Source organism: Scyliorhinus torazame, chromosome 17 (assembly GCF_047496885.1).
Source record: "Scyliorhinus torazame isolate Kashiwa2021f chromosome 17, sScyTor2.1, whole genome shotgun sequence".
In the NCBI taxonomy this organism is placed as follows: domain Eukaryota; kingdom Metazoa; phylum Chordata; class Chondrichthyes; order Carcharhiniformes; family Scyliorhinidae; genus Scyliorhinus; species Scyliorhinus torazame.
In genome coordinates this window covers 188,157,357-188,174,470 of record NC_092723.1, presented here as the reverse complement: position 1 = coordinate 188,174,470, position 17,114 = coordinate 188,157,357, and the positions used below count along the sequence as shown (strand labels likewise).

General features: G+C 53.1%; 1 protein-coding gene across 2 annotated transcripts in view; it reads left to right on the top strand.

The window, feature by feature from the left end:
- The first annotated feature begins 1,245 nt into the window (after positions 1–1,245).
- The window catches only part of smg1 (SMG1 nonsense mediated mRNA decay associated PI3K related kinase), a 186,950-nt gene continuing 171,081 nt past the window's right edge, over positions 1,246–17,114 (top strand). The window contains exon 1 of one of the 2 annotated variants that reach the window (XM_072481861.1): positions 1,246–1,439. In XM_072481861.1, the coding sequence (XP_072337962.1) occupies positions 1,375–1,439 (65 nt within the window). In that variant the 5' untranslated portion in view covers positions 1,246–1,374. The remainder of the gene's footprint in view (positions 1,440–17,114) is intronic. The other variant, XM_072481863.1, reaches the window with a different exon arrangement.

The following is a 17,114-nucleotide window of genomic DNA, read 5'->3' as shown; positions in this document are numbered from 1 at the left end:
AGTGTTAACCCCGGTCCCTGGCACTGTGAGACAGCAGTGTTAACCCGGGTCCCTGGCACTGTGAGACAGCAGTGTTAACCCGGGTCCCAGGCACTGTGAGACAGCAGTGTTAACCCGGGTCCCTGGCACTGTGAGGCAGCAGTGTTAACCCGGGTACCTGGCACTGTGAGGCAGCAGTGTTAACCCGGGTCCCTGGCACTGTGAGACAGCAGTGTTAACCCGGGTCCCTAGCACTGTGAGACAGCAGTGTTAACCCGGGTCCCTGGCACTGTGAGACAGCAGTGTTAACCCGGGTCCCTGGCTCTGTGAGACAGCAGTGTTAACCCGGGTCCCTAGCACTGTGAGACAGCAGTGTTAACCCGGGTCCCTGGCAGTGTGAGACAGCAGTGTTAACCCGGGTCCCTGGCTCTGTGAGACAGCAGTGTTAACCCGGGTCCCTAGCACTGTGAGACAGCAGTGTTAACCCGGGTCCCTGGCAGTGTGAGACAGCAGTGTTAACCCGGGTCCCTGGCTCTGTGAGACAGCAGTGTTAACCCGGGTCCCTAGCACTGTGAGACAGCAGTGTTAACCCGGGTCCCTGGCAGTGTGAGACAGCAGTGTTAACCCGGGTCCCTGGCTCTGTGAGACAGCAGTGTTAACCCGGGTCCCTGGCACTGTGAGACAGCAGTGTTAACCCGGGTCCCTGGCACAGTGAGACAGCAGTGTTAACCCGGGTCCCTGGCACTGTGAGACAGCAGTGTTAACCCGGGTCCCTGGCACTGTGAGACAGCAGGGTTAACCCGGGTCCCTGGCACTGTGAGACAGCAGTGTTAACCCGGGTCCCTGGCACTGTGAGACAGCAGTGTTAACCCGGATCCCTGGCACTGAGACAGCAGTGTTAACCCGGGTCCCTGGCACTGTGAGACAGCAGTGTTAACCCGGGTCCCTGGCACTGTGAGACAGCAGTGTTAACCCGGGTCCCTGGCTCTGCGAGAGAGCAGTGTTAACCCGGTCCCTGGCACTGTGAGACAGCAGTGTTAACCCGGGTCCCTGGCACTGTGAGACAGCAGTGTTAACCTGGGTCCCTGGCACTGTGGGGCAGCAGTGTTAACCCGGGTCCCTGGCACTGTGAGACAGCAGCGTTAACCCGGGTCCCTGGCACTGTGCCCGGGGTGTGAGGTGAACCTTCCCGGGACCTGCCGGTGTTGACGCCCCCGGCCGGGCGGGATTGTGCTGACTTCCGGCGGGCGGGCAGCTGCCCCGGAACGGGCGGCGGGCGGAGCGGGCAGAGCGCAGCCGCGGGCGGGCCGCAGTCACGCAGACTCCTGAGTGGGCGGCAGCGGGGCTGTGAGCGCGGAGCGGGGCCGGGGACATGCTGCTGCTGCGGGCAGGGGAATGAGCCACAGGGCCCTCAGCACTCGGCTCAACAAGCGGCAGCGCGGCGATGACTGGCAGCCAAGGTGAGTGCGGCAGCGGCGGGGAGGCGCGGGGCCTAGAGCGGGGCGGCGGGGAGCCCGGGCCCGGCCCCCGGACCCTCACCCCCGGCCCTCACCCCGCCATTCCAACCTCCTCCCCTCCGCTCCCCAACCCGCCCGCCGCCTCCCAGCTCTGCAGGCCGCCCTCACTCTCCACTCCAACCCCAGGCTGCATCTGCGGCCTAGGTGCTGTCAACACAATGTGCTCATCCTGGGGGGGGGACGGAGCACCTCCCCTTCCCCCCCCCCCCCCAACACCTCCTCTCCCCCCCCCCCCCCAACACCTCCTCTCCCCCCCCCCCCCCCAACACCTCCTCTCCCCCCCCCCCCCCAACACCTCCTCTCCCCCCCCCCCCCCCCAACACCTCCTCTCCCCCCCCCCCCCCAACACCTCCTCTCCCCCCCCCCCCAACACCTCCTCTCCCCCCCCCCCAACACCTCCTCTCCCCCCCCCCCCCAACACCTCCTCTCCCCCCCCCCCCCCCAACACCTCCTCTCCCCCCCCCCCCCCAACACCTCCTCTCCCCCCCCCCAACACCTCCTCTCCCCCCCCCCAACACCTCCTCTCCCCCCCCCCCCAACACCTCCTCTCCCCCCCCCCCCAACACCTCCTCTCCCCCCCCCCCCAACACCTCCTCTCCCCCCCCCCCCCAACACCTCCTCTCCCCCCCCCCCCAACACCTCCTCTCCCCCCCCCCCCAACACCTCCTCTCCCCCCCCCCCCCAACACCTCCTCTCCCCCCCCCCCCCAACACCTCCTCTCTCCCCCCCCCAACACCTCCTCTCTCCCCCCCCCAACACCACCTCTCTCCCCCCCCCAACACCTCCTCTCTCCCCCCCCCAACACCTCCTCTCTCCCCCCCCCAACACCTCCTCTCTCCCCCCCCCCCCAACACCTCCTCTCTTCCCCCCCCCCAACACCACCTCTCTCCCCCCCCCCAACACCACCTCTCTCCCCCCCCCAACACCACCTCTCTCCCCCCCCCCAACACCTCCTCTCTCCCCCCCCCCAACACCTCCTCTCTCCCCCCCCCCAACACCTCCTCTCTCCCCCCCCCCCCAACACCTCCTCTCTCCCCCCCCCCCAACACCTCCTCTCTCCCCCCCCCCCCAACACCTCCTCTCTCCCCCCCCCCAACACCTCCTCTCTCCCCCCCCCCAACACCTCCTCTCTCCCCCCCCCCCAACACCTCCTCTCTCCCCCCCCCAACACCTCCTCTCTCCCCCCCCCAACACCTCCTCTCTCCCCCCCCCAACACCTCCTCTCTCCCCCCCCCAACACCTCCTCTCTCTCCCCCCCCCCAACACCTCCTCTCTCCCCCCCCCCAACACCTCCTCTCTCCCCCCCCCCCAACACCTCCTCTCTCCCCCCCCCCCCCAACACCTCCTCTCTCCCCCCCCCCCAACACCTCCTCTCTTCCCCCCCCCCCAACACCTCCTCTCTTCCCCCCCCCCCAACACCTCCTCTCTCCCCCCCCCCCCCCCAACACCTCCTCTCTCCCCCCCCCCCCCCCAACACCTCCTCTCTCCCCCCCCCCCCAACACCTCCTCTCTCCCCCCCCCCCAACACCTCCTCTCTCCCCCCCCCCCCAACACCTCCTCTCTCCCCCCCCCCCCCCAACACCTCCTCTCTCCCCCCCCCCCCCAACACCTCCTCTCTCCCCCCCCCCCCCCAACACCTCCTCTCTCCCCCCCCCCCCCCCAACACCTCCTCTCTCCCTCCCCCCCCCCAACACCTCCTCTCTCCCCCCCCCCAACACCTCCTCTCTCCCCCCCCCCCCAACACCTCCTCTCTTCCCCCCCCCCCAACACCTCCTCTCTCCCCCCCCCCCCCCAACACCTCCTCTCTCCCCCCCCCCCCCCAACACCTCCTCTCTCCCCCCCCCCCCCCAACACCTCCTCTCTCCCCCCCCCCCCCCAACACCTCCTCTCTCCCCCCCCCCCCCCAACACCTCCTCTCTCCCCCCCCCCCCAACACCTCCTCTCTCCCTCCCCCCCCCCAACACCTCCTCTCCCCCCCCCCCCCCAACACCTCCTCTCTCCCCCCCCCCCCAACACCTCCTCTCTCCCCCCCCCCCAACACCTCCTCTCTCCCCCCCCCAACACCTCCTCTCTCCCCCCCCCCAACACCTCCTCTCTTCCCCCCCCCCCAACACCTCCTCTCTCCCCCCCCCCCAACACCTCCTCTCTCCCCCCCCCAACACCTCATCTCTCCCCCCCCCCCCAACACCTCATCTCTCCCCCCCCCCCCCCAACACCTCCTCTCTCCCCCCCCCCCAACACCTCCTCTCTCCCCCCCCCCCCAACACCTCCTCTCTCCCCCCCCCCAACACCTCCTCTCTCCCCCCCCCCAACACCTCCTCTCTCCCCCCCCCCCCAACACCTCCTCTCTTCCCCCCCCCCCAACACCTCCTCTCTCCCCCCCCCCCCCAACACCTCCTCTCTCCCCCCCCCCCCAACACCTCCTCTCTCCCCCCCGACCCCTCTTCCCTCCCCCCCGACCCCTCTTCCCTCCCCCCCGACCCCTCTTCCCTCCCCCCCGACCCCTCTTCCCTCCCCCCCGACCCCTCTTCCCTCCCCCCCGACCCCTCTTCCCTCCCCCCGACCCCTCTTCCCTCCCCCCCGACCCCTCTTCCCTCCCCCCGACCCCTCTTCCCTCCCCCCCGACCCCTCTTCCCTCCCCCCCGACCCCTCTTCCCTCCCCCCCGACCCCTCTTCCCTCCCCCCCGACCCCTCTTCCCTCCCCCCGACCCCTCTTCCCTCCCCCCCGACCCCTCTTCCCTCCCCCCCGACCCCTCTTCCCTCCCCCCCGACCCCTCTTCCCTCCCCCCCGACCCCTCTTCCCTCCCCCCCGACCCCTCTTCCCTCCCCCCCGACCCCTCTTCCCTCCCCCCCGACCCCTCTTCCCTCCCCCCCGACCCCTCTTCCCTCCCCCCCGACCCCTCTTCCCTCCCCCCCGACCCCTCTTCCCTCCCCCCCCGACCCCTCTTCCCTCCCCCCCCGACCCCTCTTCCCTCCCCCCCGACCCCTCTTCCCTCCCCCCCCGACCCCTCTTCCCTCCCCCCCCGACCCCTCTTCCCTCCCCCCCGACCCCTCTTCCCTCCCCCCCGACCCCTCTTCCCTCCCCCCCGACCCCTCTTCCCTCCCCCCCGACCCCTCTTCCCTCCCCCCCGACACCTCTTCCCTCCCCCCCGACCCCTCTTCCCTCCCCCCCGACCCCTCTTCCCTCCCCCCGACCCCTCTTCCCTCCCCCCCGACCCCTCTTCCTTCCCCCCCGACCCCTCTTCCCTCCCCCCCGACCCCTCTTCCCTCCCCCCCGACCCCTCTTCCCTCCCCCCCGACCCCTCTTCCCTCCCCCCCGACCCCTCTTCCCTCCCCCCCGACCCCTCTTCCCTCCCCCCCGACCCCTCTTCCCTCCCCCCCGACCCCTCTTCCCTCCCCCCCCGACCCCTCTTCCCTCCCCCCCCGACCCCTCTTCCCTCCCCCCCGACCCCTCTTCCCTCCCGCCCGACCCCTCTTCCCTCCCGCCCGACCCCTCTTCCCTCCCGCCCGACCCCTCTTCCCTCCCGCCCGACCCCTCTTCCCTCCCGCCCGACCCCTCTTCCCTCCCGCCCGACCCCTCTTCCCTCCCGCCCGACCCCTCTTCCCTCCCGCCCGACCCCTCTTCCCTCCCGCCCGACCCCTCTTCCCTCCCGCCCGACCCCTCTTCCCTCCCGCCCGACCCCTCTTCCCTCCCCCCCCGACCCCTCTTCCCTCCCCCCCCGACACCTGTTCCCTCCCCCCCGACACCTGTTCCCTCCCCCCCGACACCTCTTCCCTCCCCCCGACACCTCTTCCCTCCCCCCCGACACCTCTTCCCTCCCCCCCGACACCTCTTCCCTCCCCCCGACACCTCTTCCCTCCCCCCCGACACCTCTTCCCTCCCCCCCGACACCTCTTACCTCCCCCCCCGACACCTCTTCCCTCCCCCCCCCGACACCTCTTCCCTCCCCCCCCCGACACCTCTTCCCTCCCCCCGACACCTCTTCCCTCCCCCCCGACACCTCTTCCCTCCCCCCCGACACCTCTTCCCTCCCCCCCGACACCTCTTCCCTCCCCCCCGACACCTCTTCCCTCCCCCCCGACACCTCTTCCCTCCCCCCCGACACCTCTTCCCTCCCCCCGACACCTCTTCCCTCCCCCCCCTCTTCCCTGTCCACCCCCCCCTCTTCCCTGTCCACCCCCCCCTCTTCCCTGTCCACCCCCCCCTCTTCCCTGTCCACCCCCACCTCTTCCCTGTCCACCCCCACCTCTTCCCTGCCCCCCCCACCTCTTCTCCCCCCCCCCACACCTCTTCTCCCCCCCCCCCACACCTCCTCCCCCCCCCCCCCCCCACCTCCTTTCTCTCCCTCCCCCCCCCCCAACACCTCAGTCTCCACCCCTCCTCAGCACGTCTTCCCACCCCAACCCCCTCTGGTTTATGTCTGTTCTCATGCTAATGGGGGGCTTTCCGTGCAATCAGCGCATTGCCTAAGTTGTTGCCACATTCTCGCAAAGTGGAAAGTTCTGGGCACCCTTGGGTTTTTTTCGTATCAAAGTATTGCGGGCTGCTGGAAATATTAAGTCTGGCAAGGCAGCATCTGTAGAGAGAAACAGTTTGTGTTTTAGGTCGACGACCTAAAAGAAATGTAGCAGGCTCTAAGCTTCTTGATTAACAAGGGGATCAGGGGTTATGGGGAGAAGGCACGAGAATGGGGATGAGAAAAATATCAGCCATGATTGGCTGGCGGAGCAGACTCGATGGGCTGAATGGCCTAATTCTGCCCCTATGTCTTCTGGTCTTTTGTCGAGACGGGATGGGAAAGAACAAATGTGGAGTGTGGGGTATGGTGGAAAGGAAAGATTAAATGACAAAAGATGGTATTTAGGTTTTATGATTTTTCTTTAAATCATGCATAACGTCTTTGCATTTATCAGGCTACAGTAGGATGCCGATGGAAAAAGTGAAGGTGGAGAGATCCACTTGGAAAGAGATGTATCGGATTAACATACAGGTTTTGTTAACTATCTCAATTATAGCGATCATATCAACCATGTTGCGTTTAATGTTTTGATTTCCAATACTATGGCCAAGATGCTACTCTTGGCTTTCTACCGCTCTTACCTCAAATCCAGAAGCGCTTAGGTTTCAGAGGATGTCCATTGAAACCAAAAGCACTGCCAAATGTAACGGGCAAATCTGGAATTATATAAAAATTTCCCACCCTTCAAGTAGGGGGTTACCCTTTTTTGTTATGGTGGGAATGCTGCGTACAGTGGGAATGCTCCAAATGTGTGCTATTGTAAATTAATACTTTTAGCAGACCTTTTTTAATTAGTTTGGTTGTTGCTTTACTTTGAAAGTTGGTGCTATAAAATATCTTTGAAATCTCTTTCCTTGTCTCGAAGTGACAGTTCAGTTTTTTAATTCCTGTTTTTCTTTCAAATACGACAATTAATAGTCATTTTCATGGTGCGAAATATGAAATGCTTTAATTTCTTTGTTGCCCTTTGGGAGCATTACAGAATTTGTTTGTCAGCGTGATGTGGGTCTTTATTGTGAGAAATCTTAGAAATAACACAGAGCATATAGTAATATCTCTGGGTGATTGCATCTAATCATATAGTTGGTTCCTAAATACAACAGGGACTCTTAAGAGGATTTCTGAGTGGCAGCTTCCCATTGATCATCTCTACCTTGCAACTCCGTCCATTCCAATCCTTGACTCTTTCCCCTAGTCTTATTATTGTCTACCTGTGTTATTATACTGAGTCTGCTTCTACAGTCCCTGTTTTCTGCTTCTATGCTTGTAATTTTTCATGGTGTATTAAGCTGCCTGCTCCCTTGCTATTGAATGATCTCTGCTTTCTGTTCAGCTCCCCGAGTGCTAATTCTACTCATCCTTAGAACTTGTTTGCCAGGTTCTGTTGTACTGTCTGCTCAAACTCCATGTTTCCTGTGGACCTGTGTGCTCCTCTCCTCCCTACAACCTTTCTGTCCAACTGCCGCATCTGCAATAATCCTGTGGATGTACTGCCAGCCACCACTGGCTCTCTATATTTCCCTGTTCTGATTCTTTGAATTTACTCCCCTTGCTTTCTGCTGCTCTGATATTGAGTATGCTGCTGTGTGCTGACAGCATCTGACATAACTTTGCACCTCAACTGGATCTATCAGAAGATGCATGGGAACGCCATCTGCAAGTTCCTATCCAAGCCCCACGCCAACCTGATGTGGAATTATATCACCTTTCTTGGGCTAAAATCCTGGAGCTCCCTTCCTAACAGCACTGAGTGTTCCTACACCACGTGGAGTGCAGCTATTATCATAGAATTTACAGTGTAGAAGGAGGCCATTCGGCCCATCGAGTCTGCACCGGCTCTTGGAAAGAGCACCCTACCTAAGGTCAACACCTCCACCCTATCCCCATAACCCAGTAACCCCACCCTACACTAAGGACAAAGAAGGCAGCTCACCACCACCATCTTTTCAAGGGCAATTAGGAAAGAGCAATAAATCCTGGTCCAGCCAACTATGTCCACATCCCATGAATGAATTTTTACACACACCTCTCTATCTGCATCTATTGTACCTGTTCAATTCGAGGCAAAGTCCTTGCCGTGTACGATCCTAACTGTGCGTGATTGCACTGACGGCTTGGTTTTGACTGAAACTTGGCTTGTGTGGCGGCGCATTGCTGAAGCCTGTCCAGTTAGACATTCCAACACCTGTCGCACTCTGTCATGTTGGCATTGTGGCCCAGAGAGTAGGGAGCAAGGCACGTTGACATATAGATTAAAATCACCCAGATAAGTACCACCAGTAAATCTGTGCAGAAGTTTAGGGAATATATCTTGGAGAAATTTAGCATGGGACTTGGGGAGTCGCAGTAAAGAACAAGAATATCTGTGTTCCTGCCTCCTGGATCTGTACCCAGCTTTCCCACAACTCATAACCTGGGCTGGCAGTATAATGCTCGGTGTTGGAGATGCCATCTTTTGATTTCAGCGTTAAACCCATCTGCCCATGTCAAAGATCCCTTGGCACTACTTGAAGAACAGCAGGTTAATCCGCCCAGTGTCATGGCCAACTACCACCCATTTAGATGATGAGGTAATGTACTTCACTGCTGTCGACCAATTGACTGCTGCCTTTCCTACATTACAACAGTGTCTACACTTTTAAAGTAATTTATTATTTTTGGGACACGCGAAGGAAGTATAAGATTATTAAATTGCACGATAGAATTTTTAAAAGTTTGGAACTGTATGCCACAGAATATTAAAAGCCCTATCCAAAGTCATAAATGACATCCTTTTTGATGTGTTGGGTGTTCTGGATCACAAATAGGTCACCCAACACTGGAGGTGGTGCAACTCTATTTTATTATAAGGTTAACTATATTAACATACTTCAACTGTGGGTAAATGCAATACCAGCTTTAACTGTTGACCCTTGCCTAGTCCTAACCAGGTGATGCACTCAGCACATGGTGAATGTCTGTGTTGCAGGCTGTGAGCTCTGCTCCGAGCTGGCTGCTACTAGAATGAGCGGGAACTCTCCTGTCCCCTGTCTTTCTAGTGCGTGTGCTCGCACTGGTGATTGGCGGCGGTGTTGTGTCTGCTGATTGGTCCCACTGCATGTCCATCAGTGTGTGTGTGTGTCTGCACCATGATATACTTGTATATTATGACACTTTTGTGATGCATTTCACTCCTTGATCTCTATGCAGTCGTTGAGGTCAACCGCATCCTCCTTCTCATTGCCCTCTGTTTAGAGAACCACCCACACTTGGCTCTCTCCTTACTTATCCGATGGCATTGGTCTTACCTCAAGCAACAGCCTCTTTTTCAACCTCTGCATTATTACTTACGGAAGCTCCTAAAGAACTTTTTTTGGCTTCTTTTAACTTACTCACCTACATTCTACCCCTTAGTGACATTAAAAGATGTGATTTCATCTCTTTCCACATTTCTGCTGATGAAACCCAGCTTTTTCTACCCACCATCCTTTTTTACCCCTTCACTTTTTTGGTGCCTCTCTGACGTCCGGTTTTCACCGATCCACAGTTTCATCCATTTAGAAAATCGGTAAGACCAATGCCATTGACCTATATACATAGCAAATTCAGGATTCTTGCTGCTGACTCTTATTTCAATCTTCTGCCACTTCCTTGGTCATCTTTTTAACCACAAACTAAATCTGTGACCCCAGTTCTTCCATGATGAGCTTCCTACATCGCCACCTCTGCCACCACTCACATCTGGCTCTTTCTCCAACCATCAAATGCTGAAACATTCATTCATGCCTTTGTCACCTCTAGACTCCACATTTCCTGTGCTCTCCTTACTGGCCTCATCTATATTCCTTAAATTTTACTTCACACGGCACTCAGCTGCTCTTTTGCTGTCAGTCCTACTTTCCCATCATAACATTATTTGCTGATTTGCATGGGATCCTGCACCCCCAACTCTTCACATTTTAAAATTCTAACTCTTGAGATTGTTTTCCTTGCGGACCTGCTCCAATCCAACAATCCCCTTAATTCGGCACCTTTGCCACCAACCTCTTTCACCCCACCAATGGTAGCTGTGCTCCATCCCAGTCGTCCAGGCTCTGGATTTGGGAATTAGTTCCCCAAGTCCAGGGTTCCTTCCACATCACTCTTTCTTTACGTAGACCCTGCCCGTTTGACTGGGTTTTTGGTTGTTGCTCCTTATTTAACCCAGTGTCTTTGTCTGTCTTTAAAGATGTGATGTAAATGCAAGTTTTTGTTGCAGCTACACAAAGTAATAAACATTCAGTGAGGAAGACGGTGGTGCAGTGGTATGTCACTGGACTAGTAATCCAGAGACCCAGGGTAATGCTCTGGGGGCCCGGGTTCAAGTCCCACCACAGCAGATGGTGAAGTTTGAGTTCAGCAAGAATCCAGAATTAAAAGCCTAATGATGACCATGAAATGATTGTTTTAACCTATCTGATTCACTTTAGGGAAGGAACTATATGGCCTATATGTGACTCCAGATCCACAACAATATGCATGACTCATAAATGCATTCTGGGCACAAATGGTCTCGCAAGCCACCCAGTTCCAGGACAGTTAGTGGTGGACAATACAAATGCTGGCCCAGCCAGTCAGTGAATGAATGAAGCCCCATTATCACCATGCCACTGCTTACACTACTGTGACCACTTTGATGGTAATGCTAACTTTATGGTAGGGATGTCAGGGGTGTGCGAAGGCAGGAGAAGGGCAATGAGGAACATACCAGCCATGATCGAATGGGCGGAACAGACCCGATGGTCTGAATGGCCTAATTCTGCTCCTCTGTCTTATGGCCTTATTATGGTGAGCTTGATCATTCCATGATTGACTGAGTGATTCTTAATTTTTGTGATGGATGCCAAGCTGCAAAATTATTTTCCAGTCAAGGACCATCAAAGATGCCTTTAATCTTCGGTTATTAGTAATTGTTCACAATGCTGCTGGATTGGTCATGGGGGTCAGGAAACAATTTTAAGAAAATTGGTCTTTGATTTTATATTTTTGAATGAAAATTGTTGCTGTGCAAAATTGGGTCGCAAAATGAAATGCGCTGAGTATACACACAAGTAAAGTCTTGAAAATAATTTGACAGTTTGCATACTTCGGCTTGGATCTGTGTTTTAACTTTGTATTCTTGAACCTTGAGATTTGTACGATGGTTTGAGATGCATGTGTTTTCAAAAAAAATAGTATTCTGAGATTGTATTTAGTTCTGATCAGAGATGGGGAACAGATTTTGATCTTCGCTCAATCGCCTTTGTTCAACATCGCTCTAGTCTGTCAATGGGTTTCAGTGCTGACCATTGGACTTATTTTCACCAATATGATAAATCCAATCGAGCTACCCAGGTGAAATAGCAGCACCATGTTAAACAAAAGTGGGGTTTGTTTACTTAAAGACAGAACACACATCAGCACTTCTGCTTTCTGACTCTGATGAGAATCCATTAGTCCAGCAGAATATTCTGTTCTCAAGAATGGTAGTGAGCAGCAGAGTACACCATTTAAAAAAAAAAAATATATATATATATATATATATAAACAGAAGTCAAACAGGAAAACCGGTGTCTAACAGTTTGTTTTAGCCTGTGTTCCTGGGAGAAAAGATTACTTTCAAATCAACAGTACGAAGTCTTACAACACCAGGTTAAAGTCCAGCAGGTTTGTTTCAATGTCACTAGCTTTCGGAGCGCTGCTCCTTCCTCAGGTGAATGAAGAGGTCTGTTCCAGAAACACATATATAGACAAATTCAAAGATGCCAAACAATGCTAGGAATGCGACCGTTAGCAGGTGATTAAATCCTTACAGATCCAGAGATGGGGTAACCCCAGGCTAAAGAGGTGTGAATTGTATCAAGCCAGGACAGTTGGTAGGATTTCGCAGGCCAGATGGTGGGGGATGAATGTAATGCGACATGAATCCCAGGTCCCGGTTGAGGCCGCACTCGTGTGTGCGGAACTTGGCTATAAGTTTCTGCTCGGCGATTCTGCGTTGTCGCGGGTCCTGAAGGCCGCCTTGGAGAACGCTTACCCGGAGATCAGAGGCTGAATGCCCTTGACTGCTGAAGTGTTCCCCAACTGGAAGGGAACATTCCTGCCTGGTGATTGTTGCGCGATGTCCGTTCATTCGTTGTCGCAGCGTCTGCATGGTCTCGCCAATGTACCACGCTTCGGGACATCCTTTCCTGCAGCGTATGAGGTAGATAACGTTGGCCGAGTCGCACGAGTATGTACCCCGGAGCGGAGAAACTACGTCATCTTCTTCACAGCCTTCAACACGTCATTGATGACGATGAACATCTTGCCAAGGTCATCCCCACACCCCCACTACTTGCCTTCAAACAACCGCGCAACCTCAAACGAACCATTGTTTGCAGCAAACTACCCAGTCTTCAGAACAGTGACCACGACACCACACAACCCTGTCATGGCAGTCTCTGCAAGACGTGCCAGATCATCGACATGGATACCACTATTACACAAGAGAACACCACCCACCAGGTACGCGGTACATACTCGTGCGACTCGGCCAACGTTGTCTACCTCATACGCTGCAGGAAAGGATGTCCCGAAGTGACATCGAAACAAACCTGTTGGACTTTAACCTGGTGTTGCAAGACTTCGTACTGTGCTCACCCCAGTCCAACGCCGGCATCTCCACATCATTTCAAATCAACTAGTGACATCGAAACAAACCTGTTGGACTTTAACCTGGTGTTGTAAGACTTCGTACTGTGCTCACCCCAGTCCAACGCCGTCATCTCCACATCATTTCAAATCAACAAAAGCAATACTACTGACCATAATTTCACCGTTGGATGATGAGAGTTTCAACTTCAGCATTGTTTTACCACACTTTCTAACCATGTGTATAATACTTTTAATCCATTCTTTGCTTATCTTCTTTTGTTGTCAATAATGGGTTGAGATGATGTAACTTCAGACTCGTGTAGAGCTCATTTTAAAAACTGTTCTAAATTGCCTTTGAGGACAACAGACTCTTGGTGTTGGTTTAGTTTTTATATTTGAGGCGCCAGGTATTTGAAACACTCATATTTGTCGTGTAGCAAGTAGTTTTGTTTCTGGCAGGTACTGAGTATTAACAGTAACTATAACATTTGGGGCAGCATAATGCTTTTTAAAGAAATAAACACAGCGGGGAGCTTTTCAGCTTATTGGTGATTAAGTCCAGCATCTTTTCCATGAGGGCCTTGTCCTCGAAGTTGTGATTTTCTAAGATTAGCTTCACAAAATTCCTAAAAATGTTTTTTTTACAATTTCTCATTTTTCTTATAGTATCTTTATTCATCTAGTGTTATTAACCATATCTCCTGCATGCTGTCCCTATAGTATAAACTTAATCATTTCTACAGGCTTCAGGTTATTCAAGATAGATTTTCGTTCCCTTTTTTTATATGTGAAATAAATCATTTCTCGTCTATATTTTTTTTAAAAAATGTCATGGCATGTGAGCATTGCTGGTATGGCCAGCATTTGTTGGCCATCCCTAATTCCCCTTGAGAAGGTGGTGAGCCACTTGAACTGCTGCTGCAAACCATCTGATGTGGGTGCACCCACAGTGCTGTTAGGGAGGGAGCTCCAGGCATTTGATCCAGTGACAGTGAAGGAATGACAATTTAGTTCCGATTCAGGATGGTTTTGTAGCTTGGAGAAGAACTTTTGGTGGTGTCATTCCTCAGCATCTGCTGCCCTTGTCCTTCAAGGTGGTTGAGGGTTTGGAAGGTGCTGTTGAAGGAGGCCGAGGGAATTGCTGCAGTTCACCTTGTGGATGGTACACACTGCTGCCATTGTGTGTTGGTGATGGAAGGAATAAATTTAAGTTAGTGGATGGGCTGCCAGGGAGCTACTTTGCACTGGATGGTTTTGAGTTTTTTTGAAGCTGCTCTCATCCAAGCAAGTGGGGAATATTGCATCACACTCGTGACTTGTAAGTGGCGGGCAGGCTTTGGGGAGTCAGAAGGTGAGTTATTCACCTTAGAATTCCCAGTCTCTGGCCTGCTGTTTTAGCTACGGGATGTATATAGCTGGTCCAGTTCAGCTTCTGGTCAATGATTAATTACGGGAAACTAAGGCGCATTTGTTACCGGAAAATTGTGTTCAACAAACTTGCTGGAGAAGGTAACAGAGGGTTGTTGAGGGCAGTGCTGATGATCCACATGGACTTTCAAAAGGCATTTGATGCAGTGTCACAGAACAGACCTGTCAGCAAAGCTATAGCTCATGGAATAAAAGGGACAGTAGCAACATGGATATGAAATTGGCTGAGTGGCAGGAAACAGTAATGGTTAATGGCTGTTTTTCCGACAAGAGGACGGTATGTAGTGGAGTTCGCCAGGAGTTGGTGTTGGGATCCTTGGTCTTCCTGATATACATGAACGACCTAGACCTTGGTCTACAGGGCACAATTTCAAAATTTGCAGATGATACAAAACTTGGAAGCACTGTGAGCTGCAAGGAGGATAGTGTAGAACTTCAGAAGTTGGTGCAATGGGTGGACAAATGGCAGATAAAGCTCAGTGCGGAGAAGTGTGAAGTGTTTCATTTTGGTAGGAAGAACGTGGTGAAATAATATAAAATAAAGGATACAACTCTGAAGGAGGTGCAGGAGCAGAGGGACCGAGGTGTATATGTGCATAAAATCATTGACGGCGGAAATACATGTTGAGAAGGTGATTAGTAAAGTATACAGTATCCTGGGCTTTATTAATAGAGACGCCGAGTACAAGAACAAGGAGGTCATGTTGAATTTGTATAAGACATTAGCATGGTCCTGGTTGGGGTATTGCATCCATTTATGGGCACCACACTTTAGGAAGGATGTGACGGAATTGGGAGAGGGTGTAGAAAAGATTCATGAGAATGGTTGCTGGGATGAGAAGCCTCAGTTATGTAGCTAGATTGAAGAAGTTGGGACTGTTTTCCTTTGATTGGCAAAAGACGTAAAGGTGACAAAACATTTTCACACAGCTTGTGGTTAAGGCCTGGGATGCACTGCCTGAGAGTGTGGTGACGAGTGGTCCAATGGAGGCATTCAAAAGAGGATTGGACTTTTTAAAAATAAAAAAAAAATTTAGAGTACCCAATTCATTTTTTCCAATGAAGGGGCATTTTAGCGTGGCCAATCCATCTATCCTGCACATCTTTGGGTTGTGGGGGCGAAACCCACACAAACACTGGAGAATGTGCAAACTCCACACGGACCCAGAGCCGGATCGAACCTGGTACCTCGGCGCCGTGAGACAGCAGTGCTAACCACTGCACCACCGTGCTGCCCCAGAGGATTGGACTATTAACTGAAAAGAAAGAATGGTTTTGGGGAGAGGGCGGGCCAACGGCACAAGGTGAGTTGCTCATTTGGAGAACTGGTGGAAACGTGATGGACCGAAAGACCTACTTCACAGTAACAGATCTGTGATTCTGTCAGTGATAAGCCTGTGGTGTTAATGGGGAATTATGAGCTGGTAATGCCAATGAATACCAAAAGGAGTTGCTCAGGTTGTCTCATGCTGATGGTCGTTGCCTGACATTTGGATAATGTGGGTGTTACTTGCCACATCTGCCCAAGCCTGAATTGTCTTGTTGCCTATGGACACTGGCTGCTTTTGTGTCTGAGTTGAGAATGGGACTGGCCATAGTGCAGTCATCGGTGAACATCTGCACTTCTGATGAAAGAAAGTTCATTGATGAAGCACCTGAAGATGGTTGGACTTTGGACACTACCGTGAGGACTTCCTGGAGTGACGTCCTGGGACTGAGGTGATTGACTTCCAACAACCAGAACCATCTTCCTTTGTGCTAGGTATGACTCGCATCAACGGAGAGATTTCTCATGATTCCTATTAACTTTATCTTTGTTCAGGCTTCTTGACATCACACCTGGTCAAATGCTGCCTTGATGTCAAACACGCTATCACTTCCCTGAGTTCAGCTCTTTTATCCATGTTTAGACCAAGGTTGTAAAGGGGTCAGAAGCTGAATGGTCATGGTGGAACCCAAACTGAACGTCCGTGAGTAGCTTACTGATGTGTAAGTGCTGCTTGATAACACTGTCGGCAACACCCTCCCTCACTCTGCTGATGGTCGAAGGGACGCTGATGGGGTGGTGATTATCAAGTTGAAATTTGGGTGATTTTGTGGTGATGCCATAATATTCATGTTTGAATAGATTCTTAATCATTCTGGTTTAGAATGCCACAGTTAACAGTGGGCTGTTATTTAGAATAGGTTTTCCTGGTGATCTGGTAGATCTCCATATTCCGCATCAAAAATGTCGCTCACATTTACACATTGATTTTGCCTAGTGTCTGGAAATTACAATTTAAGGAATCATAAATAAAACGCCACTCGGGTGTCCAAAAAATTCTAGGTTGCCCAGGAATGATTTTTTTTAAAAAACATCCTCAATGCTCCGAATGGATGTTATGTAGGATGTATGTTCATAGAATGTATTCATCCCCATGGCAACTGTTGGACTTTTACTATTTTTGAAAACTAAAAGCTGAACCTTAAGGATGCAAACGTTTTGTTAATGTGACATTCAGCCCAAACAAAACTTTGTCTTTATGCATTAATTTATGTAACCAAAAAAAATGAGGTTTAAGAAAGCAGTGGTTGCAATGGCCTGATGACCTTTGGAGATTACTAGATGCCTGTTAATAATTGTAAAGGCAGTAACCAGTCACATGTTTCAGTGAGCATGAGTGGCAAAGTTGTTAACCATCCCAGAGATTAAATAGGTAAAAAACATGCTCTGTTGTATTTGGAGAAGTTTCTTTTAATCAAAAAATATTACTGAGAACCTAGGGTGGCGCAGTGATTCGGGCTGCTGCCGCACAGCTCCAGGGACCCGGGTTCCATTCCGGCCTCGGGTGACTGTGTGGAGTTTGCACGTTCTCCCCGAGTCTGCGTGAGTTTCCTCCGGGTGCTCCGGTTTCCTCCCACAGTCCAAAGATATGCAAGTTAGGTGGATTGGCTATGCTAAATTGACCCTTAGTGTCCAAGAAGGTTAGTGGGATTACTGGGTTATGGGGATAGGGTGAAGACGTGGGCTTAAATAGGGTGCTCTTTCCAAGAG